This window comes from Poecilia reticulata, linkage group LG19 (assembly GCF_000633615.1).
Source record: "Poecilia reticulata strain Guanapo linkage group LG19, Guppy_female_1.0+MT, whole genome shotgun sequence".
Lineage (NCBI taxonomy): Eukaryota > Metazoa > Chordata > Actinopteri > Cyprinodontiformes > Poeciliidae > Poecilia > Poecilia reticulata.
Genome location: NC_024349.1, coordinates 13,496,261 through 13,520,131, shown reverse-complemented (window position 1 = coordinate 13,520,131; position 23,871 = coordinate 13,496,261). Strand labels below are relative to the sequence as shown.

Genomic DNA, 23,871 nt, shown 5'->3' with positions numbered 1-23,871 from the left:
AGATTAGCATGACCATGTCACTGATTACATCTAAAACCAGTAAATTGACTTCCCAAAACTTCCTTCTCACTTTAGTTTTAGGCTACTTTAGGCCTCTTGCTGACATTTATCTTTTTATTAATCTGACACTACAGCGCAAACAGCTGGTAGTTCTTTTCAACATGCATTAATAACTCTGATATCAATGGACAGACTTTGAGAACAGCTGCAGAGAGCAGGCATTGCCCTCACGGGGTCACCAAGCTTGTTGGAGGCAGCTGGAGAGCAGGTCCTCTAAATACCAGACAGTTCCTGCGTGGAGCCAAAACAGGACAGACGAGACTCCTTCTCCTCCTCCTCTAACTCAGTCAGCTCCAGAGTACTGTGGGAAAAGCTGGCCGGGATCCTAATACGAGGGCTCYGAACTGGCTGACTCTAAAGATTTAGTCTGATGGTCTGAAGGAAGTTCATAGCTTTGCCGAACTAAGTTTTGTTGCAGCTAGAGAAGCTACGCTTTCTTTTATGAAGGTCCTTTAACATGTGCTAATGAAGTGCGGATTGCCCTCCTTCTTTCCTTCTTTCCTTCTTCGAGCCTTTGCTACTTGTCTTTTCCCACCATCTTATAAACTGGTGGCTAAATTTCACTTTAAAGGAGGCCTGCCAGACAAAAGGAGGAAGGAGGGTCCATCCACTCACTGGCATTGCGTTGTTGACAGTGGTGTTGTACACACAGGAGCGCATTGTGTATTCCATAAGGCACCCCTCGAATAGCTGCAGGGACTCTGACACCTTCTCATGGAAATCCTCCGCAGACTTATTGGCAATTCCAAAGTAAAGGTAGTCAGAGTAAAGCCTAGAAGAAAACAGAGAGGCACTGTTAACATTTCCTTTTCAGGTTTGTGAAATTCCCAGCTAAAGGCAAATGGATTTCGATTGAATGTATTTTATTTACAGGCATTAAAGAGTAATCTTTATTTTTGCTCCACGTACTTAGAAGGCTGCAAGCAATGCAAGAGTGTGAGAATCCTAGCAAGAAATGCCTCCAGAGTATTTTTCTGTAATTAAACAAAAGCTATTTTGTTAAAAATAGCTTTTTAACAAAGCCAGAATCAACTATTTTTTTTCAAAAACTCAAAAATCATGTTCTTCCCAGTTAGTGAAGTCACCATAGACACCAAATTTATTCTAGCATGTTGTTCACAAGATGTTTTGTTTAAAACTGGAGGCTGCACACAATATGGCAACATAAAAACATTGATATGTGACGCATTCTAAGATAGGCATGCTGAGACTCATTAAAACTTAACAGGTTGTATTTTTCTTATTTTATTTATTATTATTATTATTATTATTATTATTATTATTATTATTATTATTATTAGTAGTATTATTGTTTGCAGCAGCAGGATGGGGATAGATGGAGAGGAGTAGGGGGAACAAGAAAAAAAAAACAACAACATATGCCATGTTTGCTTTGTCCCTATGGTCAAAGACCTGTTGTTGATGGATGTTTAAAAAAATAAAATGAAATAAAAAAAAACTTAACAGGTTTTATCAGTATACTCTGACACAACYGGCCCTTTGAGAACATTCATGACCTCGATAAGACCCAAAAGTAAAAATGAGTTTGACACGGCACCCCTGCTTGAAACAAGCCATTTTTAAGTAGCAACAGAAATTCTAATTTAATGTCACTTGCTCATTGATTTACTTTTTCAAATATTTTAATATGTATATATTGTAATGCTACTACAAAAATTTTAAAAAGTAAATAATACATCCATAGTGAATCCTGCTTTTTTTTTTTTTTTTTTTTTTTGCAGAGTCGGGGGGAATGGTACCAATCTGCAGCGGCCATTAGGCGAGAGGCGAGGCACACCCAGGACAGGTCACAATGACAATAATCATAATGATCATTAATGTTTTCAGTAGTAAAACATTAAAACATTAATCTTGTTTGTCTTCCTTATTTCATAACAAACACAAACAGTATGAACGATATGCAAATCTTTAACACAAGTGTAGACAACAAATATGATGTTCTGTAGCGTGAAGAAATAAACAAATAAGTCAGGAAGACCAAGCTTAAAATGAGTGTCAGGCACTCAGGAGGAAGCTCTGCACAGGTTTAATAAACGCATCACAAACCARCTTATATGACAGGCAGCCCCAGTAAAAGCCCAACACATCCTTCTTAACAGCCAGAGCTCTTGTTTCCCATAAAGTGGCGAAGCGTCTCTGTGTCAGCAGGATAAACAGCTGTGATAGGGACATGTTTTAGAGCTGCATCATTACAGGCATCTCCGAGCCAATCGAGGGCAGTGTGACAGAAATTCTTCCAACCTTTCCACTGGATCCCTGAGCATAACGATGAAGCGGGCCTCTGGCTGTAGGGCATGGATGAAGTCCTGGATGAGAAACGGYGGCTCTCCCTCTGTGGTGTTGTCATAGAAATACACCCARGCGTTGTTATCCCACATGGTGGAGGCGCTCGCTTCTCCTGYGAGAGTACACCAAAAGTGGTCGAAATGAAGGACGAGCGTAATCAGAGTCTTAAAAACGGTGCTGCGCCTTAAAGCAAAAACACATATGGAAACACGTTTCTGCTGCTTTTATTATAGTTTCAGAGACTCACAGCTCATGTTTACGTTTCTTTAAAGAAATAATTCCAAACTTGCTGTGGCTTGCTCCACCCTTTAGGTCTCTGCGCTGCATATGGTTGTTTTTTGTCGTGAAATTAAACCAACCGCATGTTTTAAAGGGTTTCGAGCAGGCCGTATTAAATGCAGATGTCAGTTAGGTTACGGTGGAAATAGCCTTCATGTTCCTTCATTTCTGCTTCAAAGGTYATTTGGACGTAAAGCTGAGGATACATGAAACATAAATGTCACTAATTATGTCTCTCTACTGCACAATTTTAAATTGGAAGAGGAGAAAAATATTTTTAACATGTCTGTTCAGGTCAGAGCTCAGCCTCAGCAGAAAATATGCAACAGTTACATACTATGTGTCTATATTTTCAGAGTCTTGTGCATGGATGCTTTTAGATGAATATGCTAATGACTGATGGGAGTTTTCTTTTATTTATTGTTTTGATGGTTGAGGAGTTATAATTCATGTAAATTAAGAGACATTCAGAACAAGCCTTGCATTTCAAAGCCAGTTGAAGGCAGTGTGACAGGTACTCTAATTTACAACCAGAGATGTGCTGAGAATTTGAATTGGGAGCAGAAACTGGACCGTTTTTAACATAATCAGGCCTGTTTGGTGATCAGAAACTAAGAAATTCAAACGTTTCCAATCAGTGAAAGGACCATACCAAAGCACTATGTATCTGTTGTGAATGCGCATGTCTGTGTGTGTGTGTGCGCGTGTGCGTGTGTGTGTACTTTTCAGATTTTTACTGTCAAAAAAAAAGTAAAAACAATGAATTCTTGCCCTTACAGTTCACACTACTTTGTCTGTCTGTAACAAAAAAAAAATCAAAATTAAATACATTGAACTTTGCGGTCATGTGACAAAATACAGTTCAAGGCATGTCAATGTTTTTTGTTTTTTTTCCCCTCACAAATTAAAGATCGCATATAAAACACTAACTTTGATCAAGTTCCATATACAGTGAGGAAAATAAGTATGTGTAATTACAAACAAAGGCTTCTATTCCAAATATTAACATTGATTTTCAGACTTATTTGCAGCAGTAGCACACAAATAAGTTATTTAAAAAACCATACATTGTGATTTCTGGATTTTTCTTTTTCTTTTTTTTAGAGTATGTCTCTCACAGTGGACATGGACCTAAGACAAAGATTTCAGACCCCTCCATGACTTCTAACTTGCAAAGTCGCAGGGTGTTCCAATACTTGTTTTTCCTCACTGTACTCCTTTAAATTAAACCTRCAAATAGCAAGCACTAAAAATTYTCTTTGCTCCAGTATCATGTTCGTAAAGGCACACAAGCAAACAAGTAGGCATCATAATTGCATCTTTGGTGGTAAAGAGAAACTGCAGCGTGACTGCTGTCAACACAATGACACTCTTACTCATATCAAGTCAAACGACGTCCTTTCTCAAACAATTTGAGCCTYGCAACTTTTATCAGGCTGCACTGAGAAATATATTCAGGATTCATTAGGCTGTCTGTGCCTTCATTATGCTGTTATCTGCTAAGTGAAGCCTTATCTCTCTCTCTCTTTCTCCCTCAGAGAAAGAGACTTATTTTCTGTGCCGACAACGGTGAACGTGAAACTGGATCGGTACTAATGCCGTTATGTCTGAAATGATACAGGCTGTGATCTTGTCTATTTAAAGGACCCCGTGTCAGCTAAAGAGGATTTATTTTGCTCCGGGTAAACAAGTGAAGGAGCCAGACCGTCGTTCCTGTGGTTCCCCAACCTGACCGTCGGCGSAGGAGAATCGAAGAGCGAAGATCCTGGCCGCAGGCCCGCACCTTGCTGGGCTCTCCCGGAGCACTGAGTGAATACCGAGTGGGCTTTTGGCACGCTCCCCCACCACGTTACAAGGATTACTTATTTAAAGAGGGAAACAAAGCAGCACGGCACGCTGAGCTCAACTCAGTGCAGTGTGAAAAGGCTATTGTCGAAACGTTAAATCAGTTTTCCGTCCCAGCTGAGTCGTTTCTTTGACACAGTGTTTGGACGATGGGAAAAGGCAGGAACAGATAGGAGCAGTGAAGCTGGAAACAGGATATGCTGATAGAGGAAGGAGGTTTGTAGGCTTCTCCACCCTGCTGTGGATATTAACCAAAAAAAAAAAAACAAATAAAACAATGATTTCTTTATAAAGCACTCCAGTGAAGTGGCTAACTGAGGCAGAAGGACGTCTAGCATTAGAAAGACGTTAGAGGGTCTCTTTAGAGCTGAGTCACCGGCTCTCTTTTAAAAATAAAAAAAAAGAAAAAATTACACTCCTCTGCTGAAGTGGCTCCCGCAGAGCAGCCTCACTACCTGCAGCCTCTGAAATATAAGATTACAAGTGAAGTTGCAGGACTCTGACAAATGCCAAAAAACGCTCCTGGGTGCAGCTTGACTGGCGGTGCAGGATACTGCTGGGGCACTTTCACACACATATCAGAGCGCTGCTACATGACCTGAGTAACTAATATGAAGTAAGCCAGGGAGGGGAGCTGGCGGCGACACAGAGCGATGTTTTGACAAGGAAAAAAAAAAAACCAGAAAGGCAGAAGATGAAGCTAGCAGGAAATGTTTGTGGTACTAAAACTTCCTGYAGATCTGATTAGCGGTGTCTCAGGCGTCGTGTGGCGCGCTATCATTTGTATCTTGTACTCTCAGATCTCTGCTGGCGAATCATTCTTAAGATGCTCRTTGCGCAATAGACCGATGAGTAGACCGAAAGTGATGAGCAGCTTCCTGGCACTTGATTCGCGGAGTTTAAAGCGCATGTTTAGTTTGCCTAAACACAGTGAGAAGCAGGATGTTTGTATCTGGTTTACGCTTCATCAGAGATCAAGATTTGAAGTTTAATGCAAACTGGTTGGCTTTTTGTGTCACACAAAGAGCACAGAGCAATCTGCTTGCTGTAGACAACAAGGGGCTTATAAAGGTCAACTGTTAACGAACCTCTCCAAAACCTGAATAAATGTGTTTTGATGCTCAGCATCCAACATGCTTTAATTATACTCCCTGCACACTGACTCTTGATTGTGTTTGTTTATGCAAATTAATAAAAGAACAAAACATTTTGTTATTTAAATTGGCAAGACGTGTCTTTCTTTTCTCATTGTCCTTTTGTATAAAAATCTCTTTGTGTCGAGGTCGAGAGTGGGAACAAAAGCAAGTCGGCAGGTTTTGACAAGCGTTCATACGTTGGAAGATCTGAAACTGTAAAGATGCAGCTAGAAACTAACCGATGACTGGAATCACTTGGCTTTCAGCTCGATCTGCTGCAAACCGGCGCGTTGAACATCAAAAAATGTTCCCTTATAGYGACCAAGGTTCTGAGAGTAGATGAATCAAAGTTGTCCGTTATAATTTCAGTGAGGTATTTACAATTAAATCAAAAGAAGCACAGAAAATAAGTCATTTAAAAGAGAACTGATTCATGACAWGTTCATTTGGGCAACAAGAGAGTGAAAGAGCAAGACTTTTTCTGAAGATAACAGGAAGGCTTACATGCAGTGCAGCAAACTTGTTCCTTTTCATCCTTTTGACTTCTATCTATCATAGAAAAGACTTAATTTTGAAATGTTGGCAGCTGTTTAGGAAGCTCAGTCAAAGTAAGGMTYTGCMGTTTTAAATGTATGTAATGATAAATAGACAGTTCAAAATTTTTGTTTTGAAAATAGTAAAACCCTCTTTTGAGTTCCGTCATCTGTGATCTGAACAGATGATGTGACTTACCTATGATGACGTTTGGGTGTCTGGGTGATCCGCTGGTGTTTGCACTTAGCTCGCCCTGGATTTGGTAAGCAGCCTGATCAAACAGGTCAAGATAGTCCTCCACCGGGTACCGATCATGCAAACCCTCACTGAGACGAATGATACCTGAAAAAAAAKAAATAAATAAACTTCAAGAAGGATTCATCTCACAGTTTTTCTTAGCGGATGCAAGTTTGTTTACCATTTTATTCAGGGGTCAAACTTGCGGAGACACAGGAACGCAGACAAAAAGCTGTGAGTWTTTAGCTTTACTTGCTATGTTTTTGCTATGTTTCCCAAAGAACCCAAGTCACAAAAATGCATTACTACTCMTCAAAAATAGKTTAATATAGTACCTAGCAGGATGGTCATATATCAGACATATTAAGAGATACAGTGGACCTAGTAAGACAAACATCCAAAACWACCTGGTACCAGTGCTGAATCGCCCAGGCGGAGCTTTGGGTAAATAGGAGGTGCATTGTTTTATTAAGGCATGTTTGCTCAATGCTGGTAAWGGGAAGTGAACTACATCAGCAGGGACCTYGACAGCTCTGGACTCGCTAAGAAAGTGTTGAACCCCTGTTATTAGTTCTTGCCATTCTAGTTGGTATTAATTCCTGCTGTGAGGAACCAGTGCTTGTTTGCAACACAAGATGTGAAATGTATTCTTATCTCATATTCATGATCAACTCTTGAGCATTCTCAAAACTGACCTCAGTTTAGAAATGGRAGATTTTTCTTCTCCATTGGTTAATGTTTYCAGTGTCCAATTAATRCTTTTAAAGCAAAGTGTGTTTTCCATCTGAGCTGTGTCTGGGCACGGAATAATTACAGTGATTAAAATTTACTATGCTATTGTAGTTGCTTGGTAAATGTCTTTGCAGCATGTATGCATAGGATTAGAAAAMTGAGGTAAGTCAAACAGATGTTTCTTTTAATGACGCTTTAGTGCAAAAGTCTCCAACAGCAAGTCGGTATCAATATTCATTTAGAAAATTCGCATTTAAATCAGGTGCAACAGCTCTGGTATGCATCTGCCATCCGTTTTCTTTTAGAATTTAAATTAAATGTCAAGCACTTGCGTTGTATTTCATGACTTCTGCCGCATAAGGCAGACACATTTGCTTAAGATTCAGGCTGCTCGTCCAAGAAAGCTATGTGGCACATATCACATCAGTTCACCATTTCTATGTATCAGACTCGCAGCGCCCCAAGGGGGAACGAAATAAATAAATACAAAACAAGGCCATTTGAATTCAGAGTGTCCTCAGAGGATGCCTAAGGAGAAAAGTGCTGATTACCAGCACCTGCCCTAGAGTACATGTCTGGAAGGGATAAAGAGTAGGTGACAGAAAGCGTGAACGCAAAAAGGGAATGAACCTATCGCAGAAATGCAGCCGCACCACTGCGAGCTCCAGAAAAAACAACCATGAGGCAAATAACTAATCTAGAGATAATCATCAACTCCAAACTAAACACATCATATTAAAGTAAGCACTGCTTGCAGAATAAACAATCTGGCAATTAGGTTCTTGGAATGTCAGAAGGATTAAGCTCAGAATCTGGATCGACTTCAAAGGAGCTGCTTTGGCTGTAACAGGCAGCCATCTTTTGATATTTGTGATTACAATTTGGGGGGAATGTTCTTTAAAGAAACAACCAGCACTGTTGGTTATATGCTAATAAGAATAACAGAGTGACAGTAAAAGCATTGTGATTCGTATGCAGAGAAAAKAAATTGTGTGTGTTGGTTATAGCTGGAAGAAAAAAAAATGACCAGGGTTCAGTGTAGGAAGCGATCTTGGCAGCGTAGTACTCACACTCACACTCACACTGTGAAAGAATAGCTGCTGATCTTCAGTGAAAATTGACTGCATGTTTTGTATAACCAACTTAATCTTAAGCCATTATCTAATCTTTGTTTGATTTTGCAATCAGGGGTGACTATAAAAGAGCACTTAACCGAGAGGGAGATCAGTGCCCTTCAGCTTCGCTGCCCTCTTTTCATTTCCCTATAAGAAACATTCTTTAAAAATGCAAACATTATTAGCCCACACACACTGACTCACTGCACTAAAGTCTGTCTCTGGAGCTCGTGAAGCTTTCCATTATTCATAAGCTCTAATGAGTGTTTCAGTTGGAATGGAATGAAAAAAGTACATGCATTAAAGTATAGTATGATGTCTTGCCTCTTTTATTACAGAAAAAAATCTTTGCCACCTTAGAAATAATCAGGTCAAGCTCTTATCATAAATCACATAAAAAAAAATGTTTAGATGAGTGTGGAAAAGGAAATCCATTTAAAAACAATCAAAACTCAAAAATAACCCAAAATGTCCTTCTAAGGAACACGTGGTCTCACTGCTAAGCAGTGTCCCATTGTTGATTTCAATTTCTACGTAGGTTTAAAAAAAAGATTATGATTTTAAAATCTACTACAACAYTATTGCTTAATTATACCACTCTTGCAGTTTAAACTCTTTTTAGTAAAACAAATGGATATAAGTTTAAAGAACCGTATTAAAAGTATTTTTGTTGTGCAAAAAAAAGTGCAAAAGATAAAAAAAATAAAAAACACTTTGCTGCATCTTAACTTTAAAGGGGAAGTATTGTGTGTCTCCCAGTCCCATAGTATTGTATGCTAACGCAACTATATTCCTTGAAGGCAGGTGCTSAGTCCCTCCAGGAGTTTTGCACAGCTGAATGACTGCTACGGGAGATTAAAGGATTCCTCAAACACGCACGAAAGAAGAATCAAAGCGACACTCCAGGTATGTTTTTGATGAGACAACAACTTTATAAGATGATGTAAAGCTGAAACATTTTTAAAATACTAGCTCACCCTTCATTTTACAGCTCCAAATTAGTCGGATTGCGAGGGTGTAKAACCATTATGTGCTGTTACTAAAACTGTAAGTCTTTTGTCCTGTGTGTAATTCAGCTTTGCACATCAAAAGACTAAACTTTAGCTTGAGCTAAGTTAGACTCTCGCTTCCTCACAGGCCTGATGGTTGTCTGGTCAGCATTTTCCTCAACCTGTGCTATGATTGTCCCCCTCAGAGCCATCATGGGCCTCKTGGCTCTATCGCTTTATCCAAACCTCACATTTGAGTCAGAATTTTAACGTCTCTCTTCATCGTCTCTGTGCTATGATTTGCAGACGTAGTTCCAGATGTAGTTCCATGCTTTTTTTCCTATTTTCTGTGTAATGGTTCAACCACAGTGTGAATGAATGATATGTTTTAAAGCTGCTACATGTTGGTATGGATACATAGAGGACTGAACTTATGTAAGAATGCATTCACATGCTGTTATAGTGAAAGGGTGGAGTAGATTATTTGTCTAAGTTCCTCAATGTTCAGTTTATACTGAGATAAAAACACAAAAATGGAACCTGAGAAACTCTTAAGAATTTTCTTCTACTTCTTTTTTGAAGACATGTCATAAAAAAATCTCAATGACATACACTGACGTTTGTGGTTGCTAAGCATAGAACAAGTTGCTGGTGTTGACCAGGCTAGTGCRGGYAYGGGATKGATTTATGTGTATTTCTCCCAATTTTTTCACAAATTATCTACYTCCTTTTATATTGTCAGGACATAGTGACAATTTTAGCATAAGTGTAAAAAATATATTTTTATAAAGTTTACCTACTGTAACTTTAAATCTCTTCTATGATGGTGTTGCGATGTTAAAAGTTGTTGCTTTTAACATCGCAGATGCCTTTGCAGCAGAATAAAAAACGAACACGACGGCGCCACGCTTTCCGACAACARAACCGACACATGCGACCAGATGTCCTCGGCACTCTGTGTTTGTCTCTTTGTTAGAGTGAATGACTTTCTTTGCCACCTGTTCAAACTCAGCTGAATGCCAAGTCAGAGCGGTGGCATCAGTAGGTTGCTCATGCTTTCTCAATTCTGACAAAAACAAGCCAATTATTGACTCGTAATGTTTAACTTTCAACAAGTTAAATGAGCAAATATTTCCACGACATCTCACTCTGACACGCTCCACGTAAGATATATTTATGCAGCAGTGGTRTTGTTAAATAAATAATTCGCTGTCTAATTAGAAAACGCGTCATTGCGCAATTAGCCGTTTGAATAAGAGAGAAATGCACACGGGGACGGAAATTAGAATGAACTAAAGATGCAAAGTAAGCAGCCACTAAATGCTGAGATAAGAAATGTGTTGAAGAGACAGGATGTAAGAAACGAGTGCAACAGTGAGCGCTGAAGTAGTGCAAGTGCAGGGTCAGTTGGTTGTGTGGCTTCAAAGCATGCCAAGGCTTCACACTGAATATGTTTCTGACATATTCAGATGTCACGGTTTCAACGACAGTCACTTATCTATGTTCAAGGGAAACGCAGCATAAGTCTAGATCCGTCTAAATTCTTCAGGGTGAAGCTCTAACTTCACTCTGAAGTTAAAGTATATATGTATGTATGTATATATACTGCTAAAAAAAATAAAGGGAACACTTAAACAACACAATATAACTCCAAGTAAATCAAACTTCTGTGAAATCAAACTGTCCACTTAGGAAGCAACACTGATTGACCCGACGAGGGTCCCCGTTGTCAATCAGTGTTGCTTCCTAAGTGGACAGTTTGATTTCACATAAGTTTGATTTACTTGGAGTTATATTGTGTTGTTTAAGTGTTCCCTTTATTTTTTGAGCAGTGTATATAATGTTGCATCATGGAGGACGAGTGATGCCACAAAGTGATACAGGCGTAAATAATGTAGGGAGGAGAGAGATCCGTGTTTTCTAGCTGGAAACACACGAGTTTGTGTCACAGCTAAAGATGAAAATGTCTCAGTTCGTTGTATCCTCTGTGCTGGTGAATTACTGCTATTGTGACACCCTTGAAAATAGGGGAGACAGAAAAACCAGTGTGATTTTCTGTACTTTGCTCACGCGGCGGTTTAATGCAACRAGGAGGGAGCACCAAAGTCCCCCGGTGGAGGATAAAGCCACTACCAGTCTATCCCAGCACAGGCTCACTTAGCTGAGTGCATAAGTRGAGGTCGCAATTTCCTTGAACGATATAACACAAACATTAATACAACGTGAAAAATAACTTTTCAACAATTGGTTTCCTGTATTTCTATTATTTTTAGGCTTTTTTCAACTAATATATATCAATATTCATTGATGTGTATGGTCAATGAATATTGATATAAGATTTAAAATTGTTACTGTCAATTTTAAATCTTTTGTTTTCACTGTCAATTCTTGTAGTATGAAAACAATTTAGAATTTACTTTTTTTGTACTGCACTGGTACAAAGCTGACAGAGCAAGTTTCACCAGGTGTTGCAAAAGTAGAAAGCTGCAACTAAAATGCCAGAGGTGCTCCACCACCCAAACTACAAAAGCTGGACTTATGTGCAAAACCAGTAAGCGGGGGGAGAGTTGAAGAAGTTGGTCGGATGTAGAGGAAGAAATACTGCCCACAAACACAGTTAACTCTCCCTGGTTGTCGTTTTTATTTTGAGGCAGCAGCGACTGTTGTTGGCAGCTTCTGAAAGCAATTAATAAACTTGCAACATAACTTAGTTACTTTAAATCAAGTAAATCGGAAAGGCAACTAAGTTAGGTTTTCAAGGAGTAATCAGTAATCACAAATCAAGTTACGTAACTTTAAAAAGTAACTATAWCTTGTGCGGCACACAAATGTGTCCATTGTGAAAGAGAGGCGAGAATTTTGAATTGTTGAAAGAAAGCCAAAATTCCCAGCTGCACATTGCCACAAGCCATTTAGAGGACAATGCTTGCATGTTAAAGAAGGTGCTCTGATTAAATGACAATAAATTTGCATTAACAGGGCCTCTCCATTCAATCTGACTGATCTTGAGCTATTATGTAAACAAGAAGGAGACAAATTATCCAGATGTGAAAGGCCATGCTATAAAGTATGAGCTCAAAAATGAACATCATCTTCAGCTATCCAATGATGTACTACTTTGTGCAACTTTTGGATGTAAAAAAAAATGTTGAGATCTCTCTTGCTATAAAGATATGTACATCACACCACCAAAGATTTTATCAGATCACAGCTCTAGAACTACTTCTGGTGTTTGTCACAGGAAGCTTTACTCACCAAACCTCTTCCGGGTCCACCAGTGTGGCTCTTTGAAAGTGGTGAACTTTACATCTGGGTGTAACCGCAGTCTGTCGTACAGGTCTGTTGTGCCACACTTTGGTTGACCAATAATGTAAAAATAGGGGAGGCACCGCATGCGGTAGAGTGTCCTGTTGCGATGCAACAGATGGTGATGGAAAGTGCTCCTCAGGTGCTGGAAAACCGTCCGGAAGCGCCTGGAGTAGCGCCCGTACAAATTTGTCTTATACGGATCTGTGGTAATATTCCCAGTGAATTCCTCATACCAGCAGGGGTTCTTGATACCAGGCAGGAAGTTGGGTGGGATGACAGAAAACATCTGAAAAAGCAAAAGAAAAAATATATATGTCAAGTCATCCTACTTTTAAAAAAACAATCTCAAACAAGATTTCTGTTACACTACACAGAGGAGGACTAACACATTCTARCACTCCAAAGGAAGAGGTTTCTTGAACATTTTTAGTATGCTGGATGCCGTCTGGAGAAAGGAGAGATCGTAACAGGTTAGTTCACAATACTGCAGCTACTAGAGAGGCACAGCTTTTAAGATGCATTCACAATCTCAGATGCACATCCATAACTTTTCTATATCCGCCTAATGCTTGCAGGGACCCAACCAGCTGGTGCCTATCTGCGGCAGTCAGCAAGAGAAGCAAGGCACAACCTGGACCACCATGTCATTTTAAAGTGGCCAATTACTATGAAAGCATGTTTTTGAACAGTTGGAGGAAACTAGAGAACGTAGGGAAGAATTTGCACATGCATGGCGACAACGTCACAGAGTACCACATGAAGGCAGATGGCTCTGATTCAAATCCAGGAAATTCTTGCTTAAAGCAATTCTGCAAAATTAGTGCTGAACGATCCTCCACCGTACAGTCTCTGAATGCAAATATGGATGAAAATGGGTTTTATCTGATGGCAACGTGAAGAAGCAGAAGAAGAACTGCCAATTATATAACTCATTAGTTGAGCTTATGAAGTAAATGAAGGGACACTAAAACAAATCTCAAAAGAAACATAGTTATTTCTGGTCAGGGCTAAGAGTGATTGATTTTTCTAACTATTCCTCGATGCTTTTCGCCCCCACACTGAAACTCTTCAACCTGCAAAATGTAACATTTGGTCAGAAGAACGTCTCTATTGAGTAAGACTTTCATAATTATCAAATTATTTAACTCGAAGTATTAAGGATTACGGCGATTATGCTTGGTGCTCAAACTTTTCTATTCACTTGTATGTAAAAAGCTGCCTGAAACCAAAACAAGTCATAATCAATTTCAAATTAAATCGGCTACACCAACCATGAACCAAACAAAGTGCAACAGATACTGAATGCAGCAGAAAGTTTGCTATTTTAAAAACAAATTAGAAAGCCCATAACAAGTATACGATCCTATAAAGAAACCTATATTTTTTTACTGAGTCTGGTCAGCTGCTCATTCAGGTTGCTACAACAGAAAGCTTGAGCATGTTTTCTATTTAAAAGTGCAAAAACAGCAGAAATAGGCTGTTTTCCAAAATACATATCTTCGTTTTTTACTATCCTAATATGCACTTCACTTTGGAGTAAAGCTAAAACATCACTGAGAGTAAAAGAGAGGTAGCACATTTGAAAYAACCCTTTTCACTGGGATTTCTACAGCTTTTTTTGTTGTTGCTCAAAAAATATCAATGCTATTAGGACTTACTCAGCAGTTTGAGGGACACAGCTATATTAAGGACAATTAATGCAGAAACCATCCACTGATGGGCTTATTGATCWTCCGATGACCASACTCTCTTATTCATTAAACTTTTCAATTGAAAAAAAAAGTGCTTCATCACAAAAGCCTCAGCACAGTCCAATATAATTAAAACTAACAATTACTTGAATCGGGCTGTGATGTGAATCGCACAACAATGAGGATGTTCAGGATGCTAAAATACTGTGGGACCTTCTGCATCCCCATGTGAGAGAATAACAGAATCATTAGAGACCTGCGAGACATTAAGTGTTAATCAGGGTTTTCAGAACAAGTKTATCTTTTCTATAAACTSAAGTAGATACTGTGGAAGTTCAGCTGTTCTCCAGATGTTTTTACAGCTWACTTTTGATCATTTAGGATAAATCAGTCTCTACCTCTGTGTATTCCCGTACATTAAAGTTGAACTTGTTTTGCTCATATGTTTTCTACAAGTCTATCCTAAATTCAGGCTTGATGTAGATCAAATTACACCAAAAACATAAACAACTTTTCAACCTCGATTAGACACCTTCTTGTACTTATTAACTTTCACTYTTCACTGTTTGACTACTGCAAACTACATCACTTAATCTCACACTGTGCTTTGCAGACCCTTTCACTCGCYATGAGTTGGTTAAAGCTGAAAATGAGAGCTAAGCGAATCACTTGCTGTCTGATTAATTAAGGTCAATATTTCCACTTGGAGGCATTCGTAGACCAATGAAATTTTATTTCTAGATCATCAGTTAATCCTTAGTATGAAATAAAATAAACCAATCTACCAAGTCTTGACGCAACAGCACAGTGTAAATTCCACCTATTGACATCCAATATACATAAACTTTATTTAATATAACTGACTATTTAAGTTTTGGAATAATCCTTTCAGCATGCCTGTCGGTGGAGAGTTTTTGGTCAAATTAAAGCAATGAAATCAAAGGAGACATATACTTGGAACAGAAATACAGTATCCAGCAAATGGTTTATCTTTACTCACATGYGGATCGCTCCTCATCAGTGCTTTGCGGTCAGGACATTGYCGTTGGGTCCGAAACTCCACCTTGGATTTGATGGATTTCACCACCAGTTTTATATGTGCATAGTCCCCCACTGACGTGAGGTTAAAGGCAAAGGGTCCGGGACTGACCAAGCCGTTGAGGTGGTAAGGGGACGGYGTAAGGAGAAGGCCYTTCTTGTCCCCTGTCAAAACGTACGATGCCATTATGAGGAACATGATGGCTAGGACGAACAGGAAGCCRTACAGGCGGATCTTGCATCCAACGGTGCTTGAGCGTCTYGTTAGGTCGCGTTTCACTTCCAGAACCGCAAACAAGTTCATGGGTGTGTTGTCCACCTGCAGGAGCAGTGGCCTCTTGTGGTAATCATCCACAGTGGAGCCAAGCAGGCTGTACTTATAGTCCATCTGTGTCATGGTGTCCAGAGCAACTATGCCCAGTGTTAGAGCTCAACGACATAAGCAGCAGCCATTCATATGCCACAGTTTGGAATGGGAAAATGTCCATAAACTGATRTCCATGATGGTTGGTGGAGATCCGCCCACCTCCTCTACGGACACCTGCAAAATAAAAATAGCAGAAGCTTAACTGAGAGACAAAACCAAATGCCATAGCAACAATTATTACACTAAGTGCAGAAATRGAATTACAAGATTACCATTTAAAAAGGAAATTGAGTTACTCTAAATAATGGTTGAGTGTGCAAGAGTGTCWGTCTCAGTGTTCRGTACAAAAACCATGAGATGCGAGTTTGAAACGAAAACAATTGACTTCCTCTTAAGCTTCCTCTTGGTACTGCACAGCACAGCCTCACGGCTCTCCCCACCCGTCCTCTCTGTGCATCAAAGTCTCAATATGGAGGCAGTGATAAGGACAAACTTCTTAGGAATAAATTCAGACTGTGAACTACAAGGCCGCATGTTGGACTCTCACAGCGAGAGACAAAAATATCACAGATATGCAGCCTGACCTGCAGAGGGGATTTATATTATCAGAAAATAGTTTCTTCTCTATGAACTCACGCAGAAGAACAAGTCACACACAGATAAAAAAAAAGGAGGGCCATAGTTGAAAGGATAAAAGTATTGAGAATTTTGGTAATAATGTTCTTGCGGTACCACATGACCATTTATCCTTGAGCCTTTGATTTGTGTCTGAAGCTGAAGCGTAAATAGAATATAGCATGATGACAAAAAGCCTAGCACATGTTTCAAAAGATAGAACAGCCCTGCCTTCCTCTGGCGATGTTTCATGCGTTCACACTCGCAGCTGCATGTATATCGCCATGTTGCTGAYGTACGACACACCTACAGCCAACTCCGGCAMGCTTATATCATCAGACACAAGCAGAGTGGAAGTGAGTCATCAATCCTTCTCACAGCTGCTGATATTGTCTGCTGCCTCCCCCASCCCCCACCACCACCCAGCGCTCACACCTTCAGCACAAATCTGTAGCGCTTCTGGCACAGCTGATAACGGAACAGAACTGGAGATTTCAGCCTCTTTATTCAAGCGGTGTCATTTACCCCCAGCCGAGCCGTCGGCTCCAGAACCAGTCCTTCTGGAAGAGAGGTGTAGACGCACGAGCTTGGCCCTGTAAAACAAAAAACAAAAAAAACAATGCTGTGGTACAACGACATGCTCAAACGGTATCACTTGTATGGTTCCACGCTACATTCAGTCATTCACACGCCGACGATAGCAAAATACATTATAGACACAAGGACAAAACATGGACTCGAACCGACAACCCACTGGTTACAGGATGAACCCCTGCAACTGTGCAACTGTCTCCACTGTCTCTCCATAACGCCCGGGTCGTCACATACTGACTCCCACATCATGATTTATGGATGTGCAAGACCTTCTAAACTAAGACAATATGGACACTTTTTAGAAAACTTAAAATCTTTACATCTGTTTGTGTACATTTCAAGCCCTGACCACAGAAATGGGTGAAGCAATGATATTTGATTATAAAAAAGAAAAGTAAGGGCAAGCACGCAACCTACTACAGCAGAAACATCTTGATCGTAGGGTGTAGTGTACATTCCAAGTATTGGTGTTCTATGCGTTTGCTCATTTGAATTGAATTTGTTTCCTTGCTTTTCTACAGGAAACCCATTTTTATGTGGTGGGGCTCTAACGGTTACTGGTTTATAGAGATGACTTCTCGAGAAACCAGCAACCGTTTCTAGAGATTTCTTCAGCAGATATCTGCTACCAAATATATATCTCATATCTGCGGGCGCAGATATGAGATATCAGCTATTGAAGTGACAACACTAAACGTTTTTAAGATTACCTAATATTTTTATTGGCAAATTCAGATAAGGCATAGGCAAATTCAGGAAAAGAAGATCTCTACTGGTTTAAACATGCATACCAATCACATTCCAGGCTATGCAGCAGGTTATACATCAAAGCAATATCCAACACAGGGTCTGAAATGGTTAAAATCTGCTGGCTAAAGAAAGATGTTAAAGAAACGTTTAAAAAGCTCTTCTAGAACAAAATTTTCATAAAGTCTTTTACTCCGCCGTTGAATACTTGTCAATTTCAATAAGTAGAAATATTTCATTTCCCATCAAAAGGGATTGTAAATTACACTGAAAGCTTGAGGATGCATTAATTTATTGTGTCTTCTTGGTTTATTAGCCTGTAAAACTGGGCAGTAGAAGCTACTGAGAAATGACAAAATGTTCCAAAATTAGGAATCCTACAGCCGCTACTGTTTCAGCTCTTAGTACTTAAAAATGCTGGAGTGAGTGGGATTCCTTTCCTCTTCAATTTCTAAGAGGGAAGTAATAGGGGCAAGTGAAGGTAAAATGCAGATAGAGAGCAAGGAAAGTAAAAAATACCAGAAAGATGGAGGGAAGACAGGAAGAAAAAAGAGGGGTGAGCGGTGTCATTGATGAGAGAATGTCATTCTCAAGGGAAGACGCATCTAAATCCATCAGTCTGCTAGCTCTAGCAGCAGGCCACTGGAAGGTTGACAGATCTGCCATATTCATACAGCAAATATGTCGCAACTGTCTATCAAACCTGATAAAATGGTTTAACTCAATCATAAACATGCCCCCAGGCCTGCGAACACAAAAAAGAAGAAAAGGTTGGATATGTGACCTTTTCAGCAGACAAATCTTCTTCTGACCTATAATAACGTTAGTGTAGAGTTATTATGCATTTCATAAGCAGATACCTAATTTATTTCTGGTCAGAGAACTGCCAACATGGTTGCTAAAAAATCTCCGTATTTGTGAGTTACTGAAACTTATCAGTCGATAATTGTTTCTTTTCTTTACGGGCCCTTAATGAGTCATTAAGGACAGAAAAAAAAAGTGCAGATTTGGATTTGTGTAATATAGTTTGTTGATTGTGTTACATGAAATTATTATGTTGATTGCAATGTGCTTTCACCCTAAAACAACAAAATATCTTGCTGTGCATCGAGTTATATTTAAATGTTTTTGATGAGCCCCACTGTGTCGTTAACATTATGCAAATTGCAATTAGGAAAAGTTGTCATGATTTGAAGGTAACATTTGACATAACATTTTGAAAACAGTGAGATAACATTGCAACTCAAATTACTGACTGCAGATAAATACTAAAGAGTTTAATAGCAAGTAATAACAGGCACTGACATAAATGGTCAAGAATATTTTTGTTTTATTTGTAAGATAAGACAAAAAAAATCCTATTTATAAGGTTTGTAAGTGAAGAGCATAATAATTTGACTTGAAAGATGGAAAGAATGAGTCTGAACTGATAATAAGTGTGATTAACTTCAAATACGCAGACGTCACACAGTGGTACTGGGACGTGTCCTGTGCTGATGGCTTCCTCCCTACGAAAATGGAACTGGCCRCGRCCTAAACAAATCATCAGAGACAGACCTCTCTGTCCTGCCGTTCAGCAACAGAACAATCAAACACACAATCAGGCAAATTTGTTTAGATCTGTCATCTACTCTCCTCCAACTCCCACATCCCCATTTAAGGAAAAAAAAAAAAAAAACACTTTCTCAACCCATCACTTTCTGCAAATTGCTTTGTTTTTGTACCATTCGTTTTTTGTTTTTTTTGCTCAATAATTATTTTCTTTGTGTGTCATTGTCCATTTACGATGCTTGTGTGAAGAGCTGCGGTGCCAACCAAACAAAATATCTTTTATCTTCTGACGAATCCCAGTCAATTGTTATCAACCATTAAATCACCCGCTGAAGCAAATGAAATTTCAGACTAACTTTATTACAGCTTTTGTTGAGCCGTAAAAATGAAATGCGGCGTGTTGTTGATTGTGTGGACCGAAACGGGAATAAAAATAGATTTATACTGAAATACGTACATACTGGTCTGTAGTTCTCGGTATTGCCGAGGGCTGTCTATCGTAAACTTTCCCAGACAGTGACAGCAGTACTCCGCAAGCCTTTAATTTCTCAAAGAAATAATTTCACCTGCAGAAAAGTCTGTGTGGCGGAGAGCCCAAGAGAAATGGGTCAAGTTTAAAAATCAAGTGTACAGGATCCAGTTGGCTCCAAAATCAATGCTATATATCCTATCCATTCCAACGTACTGTAATCATGTAGTCAGAATCAAATTAAATCATTTTAATTGGAACAAAGCTCTTAATGAAGCCCAGCAGATTACATCAAACCGTTGATTTCGCAGCAATCCACAATTTTGATCAAGCACGTGGTGACAGTGGACAGAAACTCCCTTTTGAATCCTTTTAAACGTATAGCTGGTTCAGCAGGAGAAGCCGCCTGCTTTGACTAACTAGGGACTGAGGGTGACACAGAAAAGAAAAAAAAAAAACACCACAAAGGCACTGGTCCAGGATTAGCTTTGCAACTTAATTGCATCGAGACAGGAGCACAAAGACACACAACTCTAATTCACAAAGTCAATTCATGGAAAACAAAAACAAAGCGAGCGCACATAGTTAGTCCCGTCACCAGCTTTGTAGGCTTTATGAGGAAATATGTCTCTTTGACAAAAACATTTTTTTTTGTCATAAACCACTCGTCTTTGAGTGAGTCCACAAATCGCAAGTGAAGTCGGTGGCACCCTGCACAGTTTTAAGTTTTCAAAAACAAAGCAAGAATGTGAACCATCTGCAAAAGATAAGGGAAGAGACAATTCATCACAGAAGCACTGAACCAGTACAACACAATGAGTACACAAGGTTACTGCAATAAGATATAAAATTATTTTCTTTTTTTTGTACTGGAAAATCCCTTTGTGATTGTTCCATTTTCAGAGGAAATTGGAAGTTGATGCATTTTTGCAAGTTACTGCAGTCTGCGGTAGTACTATAGGTTTTCTCATGAGAACCTACGACAGGAGATTTTCTTAAATGTCAGTCCGTCTTTTATTATTCGGTGCTGTTTACATTGCTCAGCAATCGAAATCACGCTTAGATGTAGAGACTACGTCATGTACTGGGAGTGCTGAGTTTTTTGTTTTTTTGTTGTTTTTTTTGACAGAGTGAGTATTCACTAGAGCCAAAGCGAATCTGATCTTTGTTTTCACAGAAAGTCAAAGTTGCTGTTTTGAAACATCACTGGACAATTTAATCTTGTCTCTTGCTATATCACACGAGTGAAAGCTTAAGAAGGAAGATAGAGCTATGGCGGTAGTAGAAAAACAAACAGGTCCAAGGTTACATGGACACGAAAGGAGCAGAAAAGCCTGGGAGGGAGGATGGGGAAAGGAAAAACTTGAGATTTTATGAAAAACATACAATCGATGGAGTCCCCCGGGACAGCTGTCTTGCAAAAACTGTCAAACACTTCTCCGAGACGTTTCATCTATCTGTTGATATTCAGGGGATTATCTCGTCTACCAAACAAGCCACTGGGGACCAATTACAGGTGCTCCAAAGAAAACAAGCAAAACCTGAAGGGTAGAAGCTTCAGCTAATGACTCGGGAGCTGAATATTTGTACTCAGCTCCCGTTATGGCTCCTTTTCCGACAAAATGGCTGACTAAAAAACTTCCAACTAAATTGAGTGTGCGCTTTTAGTGTCAGCTCCCTCTTTGCTCATCCACTTTGGACCGCCATGACCTCTTTTAACGTTTTCACAACGACGGAAGCATGGTGCTGGTTCTCAGCCACCAAAGACACAGAAAATACTGTCAGGGCAAGAATGCGGTGGAGAGCGGTCAGAAAGAGGAACAAAAAGGCGGGAGGGGAAGAGAAGAGGGAGGGCGCTACTGTGTGTCCGCAGGAAAAGAAATGCTTTTCCACCAGGCTGCTTTCAGTAATTAAAGTTCAGCACGAGGCCAGCGCAAGAAAGGCACAGCCGTGAAACAGTTTATATTCATGACTGGTTAAACAGAGCTGGAGATAAACATGTACAAAGAGAAATAACACCACATTCACTTCACAGCAGGCAATTTTGTTTTGCGAGGTGCGTCCAAAGACAAAGCAGAACTCCTATGTTTAAATCATGAGCAGATCCTTATGGGCATGTCCAGTTAGTCTAATTATTTGTTTGGATTTTTCAGGCTAATTGTATTTGATCAATTAAATCAGCTGTAACCAGATCAAAAGGGATTTCTGGTTACCTTCATAATAAGATTAGTTGAACAGCCAAAAACAAAAAGCATTACCAACATAGAAACGCCAACAAAGAGATAGTGGCAACCCAACAAAAGCTTTCCTGTTGATTCACTTCACACAAGTTCCCATGGAATTTTATACAGGGGGTTGCAAACGTTTCCAAACACACTACAACCAGATTGTTTTCAGTATTTTTGCTGGGATTCGATTTGTTGGCTCAACACAATAATAGTTCTTAATTATGAAGCAGATGAAAAAGGATACACAGTCTTTCAAACAATTATTCAAATAAAAATATTCAGCGTACGCTTATTTAAATAAATTCTTTGTGGAACCATTTACTGGGATTTCAGCTACAGTTCTTTGGTGTACATCTCTTCCAGCCACTTATATACTGACTAAACTTTTGTCCCCGTCCACTTTTGTAAAATGCCTGAAGCTCAGTCATACTAAGTGTAGAGCATCCCATAAAAAGTCATTTTAAGTGTTGCAACAAAGGCTGAGTTAGATTGAGGTGTGGAGTTTCACCTGCCATGTATTCAATAAACAACAATCTGAATCATTTCATGATAACCGTGGTTTGACGTTTGGGGTTGTTGTCTTATTCAGGTATTTTCCAAGTCTGGCCAGCTTCCCATTTTCTGCTGGGGAAAAAAATAAATAAATAAATAAATAAATAAAACGTTTCCCACCGCATGACGCCACCTTCGCTGCTTCACTGTGGAAATGTCATGTTCAGGGTGATGAAGAGTGTCAGGTTTCCGGCAGTTTCTTTTTTAAAGGGAAACTAATTCAATGACTTAACTAATTCAATGAGTTGTAACTGGAGATGCACAAGTGAATGCGCAGAACATCAAATCAGCCCTGATCAGTTTTGACAGTTCCGTGCTCTTCAGTTTCTGTTGTACTCAAAACTACTGCCTTTATTATTTAGAGGTCAAAAAATAAATAAATCAAAACTATTTAAAATCAATATCATCTGTTCAGACCTCAAAAATATCAGGAGCACAATGATTGGTACATCTGTGGTTATGACCATTAACCAAGTAGCATTCATTAAATTAGGCAAATCAATTGGAAAAGGCATCATTGCTGCACGTAAATGAAGCGAGAAGAAATAGGGCAGTGAAAGAGGAAATTAATTGCCTGCATAACTCGACAGGAAAAGAGAGCATCTGGAAAGGAGGCTGCACTGGGCTATATATGTACAATACACCACAAAGAAACCAGTGTTTTATAGCGAGAAGATGCTCTGACCTGTCAAATGTACTACTTATACCCTCTGCAGACCCTCAGGCTCTCCAGCATTAATTCAATCATGTAAATCACAGGAAAAAAGGAGGGGATAAAAATTCATTGTGAGTTAGAAATTACCGTAGCGAAAGTCATCCGTCTCCAGATAACATGTGCAATTGGCTAAACGATATTAGACTATAACCCCCAAAAAGCAAAGAAGGACACCAGCAAAACCCATACATGTGGAGACCAGAAGATCTGCCCTTGGCTTAACCAAAACCACTAGGGGTCAAATTATAACACAGAGGGGTGATGGGTAAGGTGGCCTATGCTCCTCAATTCATTACTGCTGCTTAGCTGAGATCGCAGGCAGCGTCCCAGTTCAGCACTTTTCTCCTTCTTATATTTTATTCATCGTCTTAATTTCACCAGCGGTCTCCCCCTGAGGTGGATAAGTGCTTATGACGGTGTCGTTAAAAAGTGCGGAGAAACAATGGCCACCATTTAAATTATTGATTTTGGTAATGGGCTACAGCGTGAAAGACCTAGCACAGAAAACGTCGCGTTCTACAAGAATAAACCAAATGATAGGTAAAGCAGAAAAAAATAAAAATGCACTGATCAGAGTTTTATAGCCAGTTTCAATTTTTTTTGTAAAGCTCTGAGCGACCCAAACTGTTGTTGACCAATTCCGATTTGCTTTCAAAAACTGAAATATACAAAAACATTAAAACAGTGTTAAACATGTTTTTTTTTTCCTCAGCATTGTTCCTGTGAGCAGTCATTAATTATAATAGTAGCAAAGTTGACAA

General features: G+C 39.4%; 1 protein-coding gene across 1 annotated transcript in view; it reads right to left on the bottom strand.

The window, feature by feature from the left end:
* chst15 (carbohydrate sulfotransferase 15) overlaps positions 1–23,871 on the bottom strand; it is a 42,048-nt gene that overhangs the window by 6,445 nt on the left and 11,732 nt on the right. Inside the window, exons 2-8 of the mRNA XM_017310697.1 lie at positions 16,690–16,847; positions 15,235–15,813; positions 12,490–12,829; positions 6,360–6,503; positions 2,323–2,479; positions 524–832; positions 282–361 (exon numbers count right to left, since the gene is read on the bottom strand). Of these exons, the coding sequence (XP_017166186.1) occupies positions 282–361; positions 524–832; positions 2,323–2,479; positions 6,360–6,503; positions 12,490–12,829; positions 15,235–15,669 (1,465 nt within the window). The 5' untranslated portion in view covers positions 15,670–15,813; positions 16,690–16,847. The remainder of the gene's footprint in view (positions 1–281; positions 362–523; positions 833–2,322; positions 2,480–6,359; positions 6,504–12,489; positions 12,830–15,234; positions 15,814–16,689; positions 16,848–23,871) is intronic.